The 9,622-nt window shown below is 42.2% G+C and overlaps 1 protein-coding gene across 1 annotated transcript; it reads left to right on the forward strand.

Moving 5' to 3' along the window:
• Window positions 1–3,780: 3,780 nt before the first annotated feature.
• LOC129558088 (olfactory receptor 2Z1-like) lies at window positions 3,781–4,746 on the forward strand. Its single transcript, XM_055428915.2, has one exon. It carries the CDS (start codon window positions 3,781–3,783, stop codon window positions 4,744–4,746), a length of 966 nt encoding a protein of 321 aa, XP_055284890.2.
• The last annotated feature ends 4,876 nt before the right edge of the window (window positions 4,747–9,622 follow it).

A 9,622-nucleotide genomic window follows, 5' to 3' on the forward strand; every position in this document is an offset into this window, starting at 1 on the left:
AGTTGCAGTGCATAAGCTTCTCATTGTGGTGGCTTCTCTTGTTGCAGAGCACAAGCTGCAGGGCATGTGGGCTTCAGTAGTTGCACAGGCTCATTAGCTGTGGCGCACGGGCTTAGTTGCTCCTTGGCATGTGGGATCTTCCCAGATCAGGGATTGAACTCATGTCTCCTGCATTGACAGGCAGATTCTTTACCACTGAGCCACCAAGTAAGCCCCTCAAGATTCTTAATAATTACACCTGTGAAGACTGTAGTTCCAAATACAGACAGGTTCCGAGGATTCAGATGCACATGAAGTTGTGGGCAGCACTATTCTACCCAGTTTATAGTTTGTTACTGCACTACTGTGAATCTCTGCTCCCCTGCCCATACAAGGCAGATAATAACAACACCAACTGGTAAGGATCGAGTGAAAAAAAAATATGCTTATAACATACTTAAAATTATTCAGCTCAAAATGTCAGTAGCACCAATGGTGATAAACCTTTCAGCTGAAATCCATCAGCCTTTCTCTAACCTTAGCCTGATGGACAGTACATAATGAATGCTTAGTAGGAATCCCTTTTCTCCCCTTCAAGGGGAGTGAGGAGATACGGCATGGAAAGAGAAGAATCAAATGTAAAATCCACTTGAAAATCCTTGGACAAGATCCCGAGGTACTATACGGTTATGAGTTGGCCCCAAAGGGTAACAGAGAACAAATCCTTCTCTATACAGACTACCCCCAAGAAATTCTCCATTCCATTTTGGGGTAGATTTCATCCTTAAAGAATTCTGCATTATATAGAACCATAATTGGCTTGTCTGATTTTCACCCATATATTTAGGTTTTGTCTTTCCTTCTTATAACAGCTAATCTGTGGGTGTGTGGCTGTGCCAGTCTTAGCTGCCACACACAAGATCTATTTTATTTGTTTTAGTTGCGGCTTGTAGGGTCTTAGTTTCAGCCTGAGAGATCTAGTTCCCTTGTCAGGGATCAAACCCAGGCTCCCTGCATTGGGAGCAGGGAACCTTAACCACTGGGCCACTGGGGAAGTCCCATAACACCTATATTTTGAAAGCAGTTCTCATACATCCATAGAGGCCTCCCTCAATCACTTCATCCAAAGATGTTTTCTCTAGAAACTTCCTGTAAGATCACTCTGTTTATTTTTCCTTACATTTATTTCTAGTAAAATGGGATCAACACATTTTAAAGAAATTTTCCTCTAATTAAAAAATAAATTTTAAAAAATATTCCCTGGGAGTCCTGTGGTTGAGGCTCCACACTCCCAATGCAGAAGCCCTGGGTTGCATCCCTGATCAGGGGAGTAGATCCCACACACCACAATTAAAAGATTCCACATGACATAGTGAAGTTCAAAGATCCTGCATCCCACAACCAAAACCTGTCACTACCAAGTAAATAAATATTTCTTATAAAACAAATATCTCAAGTTTTTTTAAAATATGTATATATGTGGTCTACTTGTTTCTTCATTCCTTATCTCTCCCATGAAAACAGAACCTTGCTCACCTTTTTTACCCCCTTGTTGGTTGTGCCTCCTTCAGAGACTGCCCCTTAGGAAGAGCTGAATTAATTTTTTATTAAATGAATGAATGAATACATGGGAACAGGTTAATAAGTAGTCTTAATGGGTTGAAAATCAAGTTGGGCAGTAATTTAAGAGGGCTTCCCTGGTGATCCAATGGTTTAGAATCTGCCCGCCAATGCAAGGGACACAGGTTCCATCCCTGATCCGGGAAGATCCCACATGCTGCAGAGCAACTAAGTCCGTGCTACTGAAGCCCACGCACCCTAGAGCCCTTGCTCTGCAACAAGAGAAGCCACCACAGAGGGAAGCCCATGCACCACAACTAGAGAGTAGCCCTGCTTGCTGCAACTAGAGAAGGTCCCCATGCAGCAATGAAGACTCGGCACCATCAAAAATAAATAAATAAAACTTTTTTTGAAAAAAGTCTTAAATGCCAACTTAAGTGTGGCATTGATCTAGGCAAAACAAAGAGATAGAGATGGAGAAAAGGGAGCAGGGACTTCCCTGGTGGTCTAGGGGTTATGAATGCACCCTCCAATGCAGGAGACATGGATTCAATCCCTGGTAGGGGAACTAAGATCCCACATGCCATGGGGCAACTAAGCCTTAGGGCTACAACTTGTGAGCCATAGCACTCTGGACTGCATACCACAACTAGAGAAGCACGGGTACACACAGTAGCAAAAACGCAGCATAGTCAGAGAGAGAGCGAGGAAAGGGAGCAGTTAGGCACAGGGAAAACTCTAGACCAGATTTCATAATCAGAAGAAATCAAGTCAGAGAAGAGGAAAGATAGTTAAGGTGAAGTGAAGTGAAAGCCACTCAGTCGTGTCTGACTCTTTGCGACCCTGTGGACTATAGAGTCCATGGAATTGTCCAGGCAAGAATGCTGGAGTGGGTAGCCTTTCCCTTCTCCAGGGGATCTTCACAACCCAGGGGTCTAACCCAGGTCTCCCACATTGCAGGTGGATTCTTTACCGGAGGAGCCACAAGGGAAGCCAAATAATACTGATGTGTGTAGCCTATCCCTTCTCCAGTGGATCTTCCTGACCCAGGAATCAATCTGGAGTCTTCTACATTGCAGGCAGATTCTTTACCAGCTGAGCTATAAGGGAAATTCTGATAGTTAAGGTAAGTGTTGTCAATGATTTGGGCACCAGAAGGTCTTGCATAGACAGCTGCCCAACACTGACTCCTCCTGGTCTCTAAGTAGCCCGCTGCCTTTGGACATCTGGGGAAGCAGACCTCTACTGGATCTGTCCAATACCAAGCCCTCTTGGTGCTCACAGGATGGCTTCTCTATACTTCTGCATGCACGTCTGTGTCCTTCCTCGGTGCTGGTGGCGATGGTTGCCATCATCACTGTGATAGAAGTCCTCGGTGTTCATGATGACGTGTACGAACAGTATTCCAGGGCGATATGAGTTCCTGAGCGGTGATGGTGAAGGCAAGAAGGCCAAGGATAAGTATTCTTAGGTGGGGGCAATCCCTCCTGATCCTTCAATCATCTCCCTGGCCCACTAAAGTCATTCGGCAGGGTTTTGTTGAGTGCTTAGGACACACACTGAGCATAATGTTTTCCACTCTTACCCTTTGGATTCAAGCCTTGGAAAGATGACTGATACTGTGGACAACTTGTCACCCACAATCCTAGACCACTGGGTTCCAAACTTTGTCATTCATTCATTCCCTTACAGTGTAGACTTCTTGGGTTAATATCCTAAATGCCATTCCACACTGACTCTTCCCAGACTTTGGCCCCTTCACTCTCTCATCCAAGAATTTGGCAGTGAGCCTTTCCTCACTGCTTTTGGACGCGACTTCATTATCTTCTGTCATCTTTGGCAAGGTCTCCCTACTTCATATGCTAGTCTCGTCAGAATCCCGTCTCTACTTTGACACCAGGGCATTTGGGATGGAGTGTATTACAATATCCCACTGCTGCCGTCTTGCACTCTCTAGCATGGGTACAGAGGGTTTAACTGCAAGTCTTTGTGGGTAATGCTGTCCTGGAAGGTGAAGACAAGACTTTTACACAGAAATAGTAAAATTGGGGCTTTATTTTGCTGTTCCCCATCTCCCATAGTGAATCAATCATGGTGTTATTTTTTTCCTACTGAGACTAAATGTGCCCATCAGTCCTTCTTAAGAGACTCCAGGTAGTCATTATTAAACAATTGCAGTTGTCATATAAGATTAAATTTTCCCCACTGAGTCTCCTTGCACATACCCTGTTCTTCCTGCAAATGAGTGACACCTCTCAGAGGGTGAGGGAAACAAATCAGTCAGTGACCTCGGACTTCACTCTCATGGGCCTTTTCAACCACTCAGGGCCACATCTGGCCCTGTTCTCCCTGGTGGCTGCCATATTCACAGTGGGCCTTCTGGGCAATGCAATCCTGATCTTCCTGATCCACACAGATACCAGGCTCCACACACCCATGTACTTTCTTCTCAGCCAGCTCTCCCTGTTGGATGTTGGCTTTCCACTGATCACCATTCCCAAGATGGCAGCTGACTTCCTGCAGGAAGAAGGCACCATTTCCTTCGGAGGTTGTGCAGCTCAGATGTTCTTCTTGATGCTTATAGGTGTTTCTGAGGGTGTCTTGCTATCCCTCATGTCTTATGACCGCTACGTTGCCGTGTGCCATCCCTTGCATTATCCTGTGCTCATGAGACGGCAGGTCTGCCTGCTCATGATGGGCACCTCCTGGTTGTCAGGTGTGCTTGTGGCCTCCATCCAGACCTCCATCACTCTGCACTTCCCCTACTGTGCCTCACGCACTGTGGACCACTTCTTCTGTGAGCTGCCTGCCCTACTCAAGCTCTCCTGTGCAGACACCTCTGCCTATGAGTTGGCGCTGTCCATCTCTGGGGTGCTGATCTTGCTGCTGCCTCTGTCACTCATCGCCACCTCCTACAGCCATGTGTTGGGGGCTGTTCTCCACATGAACTCAACTGAGGCCCGACACAAGGCCTTCACCACCTGTTCCTCGCACATCACTGTGGTGGGGCTCTTTTATGGGGCAGCAGTGTTCATGTACATGGTACCAGGCACCTACCACACCCCACAGCAGGACAACGTGGTCTCCCTCTTCTACAGTCTCATCACTCCCACACTCAACCCCCTAATCTATAGCCTGAGGAACCGGGAAGTTCAAATGGCTTTGGTCAAGATCCTTTACAGAACTGGCTTCAGATCAAAGAGATGACCTCCTGGGGGATGCCCAGTTGTCCCAGGGACCCCGCCTTACAGTTGAGGCACATCTTTTAGTTTGCAGTCCATGTGGTTCAAGACATAATCTGACCAGCTCCCTTCCTCCTCCAAGACTCGCTTTTTCTCTTGTGGATTTAATGATCCCAATTATTCAAACAAGAGGAGGGGTTTGTTTGTTTGTCTTAAACCAAAGAAAAAATTTGCTACAAAATTGTCAACCCAAGAACAGAGATGGATCACAGGATCACAGCTTGTAAATGTTTCAGCAATGTATTAGTATTCCACATTATCCCATTCTTATACATTTATGTACAGTGAGCAATAGATCAAATCCAACTCTTGAAATCCAAGCCCAAAAAAAATGGAATTGAGGGGCTGGTGCTCTGACAATAATGTTCTGGCCACAGTCATCCTTGAGCTGAGCACTCTGAGGTCTTAATTGAAGTTAAAGTCAGAGGCATGACTGGGAGCCCTTATAATGGTTTTACTGCATGAAGGACTGACCAGATAAGTGGGGTGGAGTGGGAATATTTTATGCAGTATTACAAACCAGAAAGATGAAGCCAGAGTCTTTGCTACTGCCCTTCCCTTTAATTTCTACCCCTGCTCCTCCCAGACCCATTAAAGCTTCCCTGAAGTTACAAGAAACAGGCTTGAAGTTTCAAAGAGATAGACTCGAGATGTGTTTATTCCTCCCCAAACCTAAAATACTTTTTAGAACTGTTCCACTGTGGTAGATGTAGTGGAGGGAATATAGAAAAGAATAAGGTTCCCTGGGGCGGGGTGCTTTTATTTCTTAGACACCTTATGAGTATTGACAGAAGGAATGAAAGGCTTTAAGCCATATTCAGTGGGCAAATTGATTTCAGATCTGGTTTAGGTTCCTCCTGTACCTTTGTCTACATCGTTAACCTTGTTAGAAGCACTGGATCACTTATCTCTTCCCTCCTCTTCTTCTTCCTCCTCACACACAATTAAGATTTCTAGAAGATGAATCAGTCGATCATAAAGCACTTGCATTTTTAGTTTTAATAAATATTGCCAAATTGTCCTGCAGAGCCTGTCACCCATGAATAAGTGTTCATTTCCCCAACTACATCAGCAACATTTTGAATAACTTCAAATTTCTGCCAATTTCGTGAAAGAAAATTACATTTCTTGATTGTTTTGCTTTCAATGTCCCTGATTTCTAGTGAGGGTGATATCTTTTCATAAGTTTTTTGGCCATTCAAATTTCCTTGACTATGGATTTTCTGTTTATATCAACTCTCTAAAGAGCTGTTCTTACTGATTCGTAGAAGTTCTTTATATCTTTGTATGTTATATATTAAGCAAAAATACTCTTCAAAGTGCCTTTGAATTTAAAATTTGTGGGCTTTTTCATATGAAGGTTTTTTTTAATGGAGTCAAAATCATAAATCATTTTACTTATTTTTATGTCTTACTTTAAAAATTCTCTTCTCCAATATATTATAAGAATATTGTCCTCAACTGTACTCTGATTATTTTAGGATATATTTGGGGGATATAATATGAGGCATAATTTTTCCCATGTGGCCTTCCTATTTCCCTGTAATCTGCCATAAGTCTTTGCTTATATTTTTCATTTTGTCATGCTGTGTCCTAGCAGAATTGCTCTTTGGTCTTCCAACTTGCCAGTTCTCTCTTATGCTTGGCTTGCTATTGCTGCCATCAATCCACTGTAGAATTTTCATTTTTTTTCTCTCTTTTTTTTTATTGGAGACTAATTATTTTACAATATTATATTGGTTGGTTTTGCCATACATTGACATGAATCCGCCCGGGTGTACATGAGTTCCCCTTCCTAAACCCCCCTCCCACCTCCCTCCTCCCTTTATCCTCCCTCTGGGTCATCCCCGCACACCAGCCCCGAGCATCCTGTAACATGCATCGACGCTGAACTGGTGATTCGTTTCACATATGACAACATACATGTTTCAATGCCATAGAATTTTCATTTTAATTACCTATTCCTGGTTCTTTTATCAAAAGTAACCATTCTTGTTTCATGGATATGACCTTGTTCTTTATCACTATGAAGCTATTAAATGTACTTGTTCTTTTTAATTTATTTATTTTAATTGAAGACTAATTACTTTACATTATTGTATTGATTTTGCCATACATTGACATGAATCTGCCCTGGGTGTACATGTGTTCCTCATCTTGAAGCCCCCTCCCATCTCCCTCCCCATCCCATCCCTCTGGTTCATCCCAGTGCACCAGCCCCGAACATCCTGTAAAAGTCATTTTCAGATTATCTATTATCACTACCTCTTGAATGTGAATTTTTCCATATGTTGGATTTGTGATCACTCATGGAATTGCTTCTTGCACGTTTTGTAATTCGGGGTTGGTCACTCATTTAGGGGGTTGGGAATTCTCATAGATTCATCCAACACTCTGATGATCTCTTTGCAAAATGGCTTGTGGAAATGACTTCCCATCTTGGAGGTACCATGGCTTCACCCCAGCTTTATAATGACACAATAAGAAGCCCTTACTTATTACTGTGAATCCCTACCGTGAAATTCTTTCTTTCAAGGGTGACTCTATTTCCTCTATCATTACCACTTCCTTGTTTACACAAAGTTTGTAACCATTAGAGAAACTTTTGAACATGGATTTCAATGTTTAGTAATGGAGTCCTAAAAATTTTATAAGTTCCACAATACAACAACAAAAAACTAGATAAACTAAAAAGTTATCATTTATTTAAAGCTTTTCAAAAATAATGGATGCAAAGAAGTTTCAATAAACTAAACTTCAAGAGGGATAATCTTTTCATAGGTGAGCGAAGATTAGCAGCCTCTTTCATAGTAGGAGGAGTTTCGTGGAGAGATTCTGCTGAGACAGGAGAAAGTTTCCCAAAGTTTAAAGATAACATGTGTGCTGTCATGATTGTTACTATTGATTGGAATCTTGGATAACCTCAAACACAGAAATAAGTCCCTCAGTCTGGCAATTTTCTCCCAAGAAAATTTTACTGAATAAAGAGTAGGGAGAATGGAGCTGAAAGCAGACACAAAACTCACAGTGGAGATGAATCCAAAAGCAATCTGAAATCATTTTAACCCAATCCCCTGCAACCCCAAATCTTCCTAAGATCAAAGGAATCATCTGCTTAGCAGTAGGGGGAAAGATTGGAGTCAGGATGAAAGGCGCAGAGATATCTCACAGCCTTATTTTAAAACACAGGTAAAAGAGACAACCTAAGTGTCCAACAACAAATGGATGAACCAATGCGGCAGAAAGCAAAGAGGAACTAAAGAGCCTCTTGATGAAAGTGAAAGATAGTGGAAAAGCTGGCTTAAAACTCAACATTCAAAAAACTAAGATCATGGAATCTGATCCCATTATTTCACAGCAAATAGAAGAGGAAACAATGACAGGCTTTATTTTCTTGGGCTCCAAAATCACTGCAGACGGTGACTGCAGCCATGAAATTAAAAGACTCCTGCTCCCTGGAAGAAAAGCTCTGACAAACCTAGACAGCATATTAAAAAGCAGAGACATTACTTTACTGACAAAGGTCCATCTAGTCAAAGCTATGGTTTTTCCAGTAGTAATGTATGGATGTGAGAGTTGGACCAAAAAGAAAACTGAGTGCCGAAGAACTGATGCTTTTGAAATGTGGTGTGAAACAAGACTCTTGAGAGTCCCTTGGACTGCAAGGAGATCAAACCAGTCAATCCAAAAGAAAATCAACCCTGAATATTCATTGGAAGAACTGATGCTGAAGCTGAAACTCCAATACTTTGGCCACCTGATGAGAAGAACTGACTCCTTAGAAAAGACCCTGATGGTGGGAAAGATTGAAGGCAGGAGGAGAAGGGGATGACAGAGGATGAGATGGTTGGATGGCATCACCAACTCGTTGGACATGAATTTGAGCAAGCTCCAGGAGTTGGTGATGGACAGGGAAGCCTGGCGTGCTGTAGTCCATGGGGTCACAAAGAGTCGGATACGAGTAAGCAATGAAACTGAAACTGAAATATATGGTATATACATACAATACTACTCAGATATCTTTTAAAAAAGTGAAATTTTGCAGCAACATAGATGGTTGCAAAAACATAGTTTAAGTTATTAACTGTATGCAGTACGTGGTATGGGTTCCCAGGTGGCGCAGTGGTAAAGAATCCACCTGCCAAAGCTGGAGATGCAAGAGACATGGATTTGATTTTTGGACAGTGAAAATTCCATAGAGTAGGAAACAGCAACCCTCTCCAGTATTCTTACCTGAAAAAATCCCAGGACAGAGGAGCCTGGGGGGCTACAGTCCATGGGGTCACAAAGAGTCAGACATGGCTTAGTGACTAAGCACACAATATGTGGCATAAAAATAATCTAAGGACAAATGTGATAAATGAAGAATACCTATTGAATTCACCATAGCAATCACTTCAAAAAATAAATCCAAGAGATGTACCTAAAAACGTAAAAGAGGAGATAAATAGAAAATTTTAAAGATGTTTAATTAATCGAAAAAGGCATAAAAGGAAATAATAACAGATAATACAAATAGAAAGCAGAGAGCAACATGTTCAACATAATGCCTATTTTTTTTTGCAGGTTACATCAATATTTAGTAAAATAGATCCATATGAAGGGTCACAAATCAAGTCTCAATGAATTCCAAATGACTGAGATAACTCCCAGTTTAATCTCTATGACATAAGTAAATTAATCAAATGGTTAATTAGAAAAATCTCCAAATCTGTGGAAATTAAATAACACATTGCCTAAAAGCAAAATAGGGACTTCCCCAGTGGTCCAGTGGTTAAGAATCCGCCTTGCAATGCAGGGGACATGTGTTCAATTCCTGGTGTGGAACTATGACCCCACAT

This window comes from Moschus berezovskii, chromosome 8, assembly GCF_049115385.1.
Source record: "Moschus berezovskii isolate FMDL1 chromosome 8, NW_MosBer_1.0, whole genome shotgun sequence".
Classification (NCBI taxonomy): Eukaryota; Metazoa; Chordata; class Mammalia; order Artiodactyla; family Moschidae; genus Moschus; species Moschus berezovskii.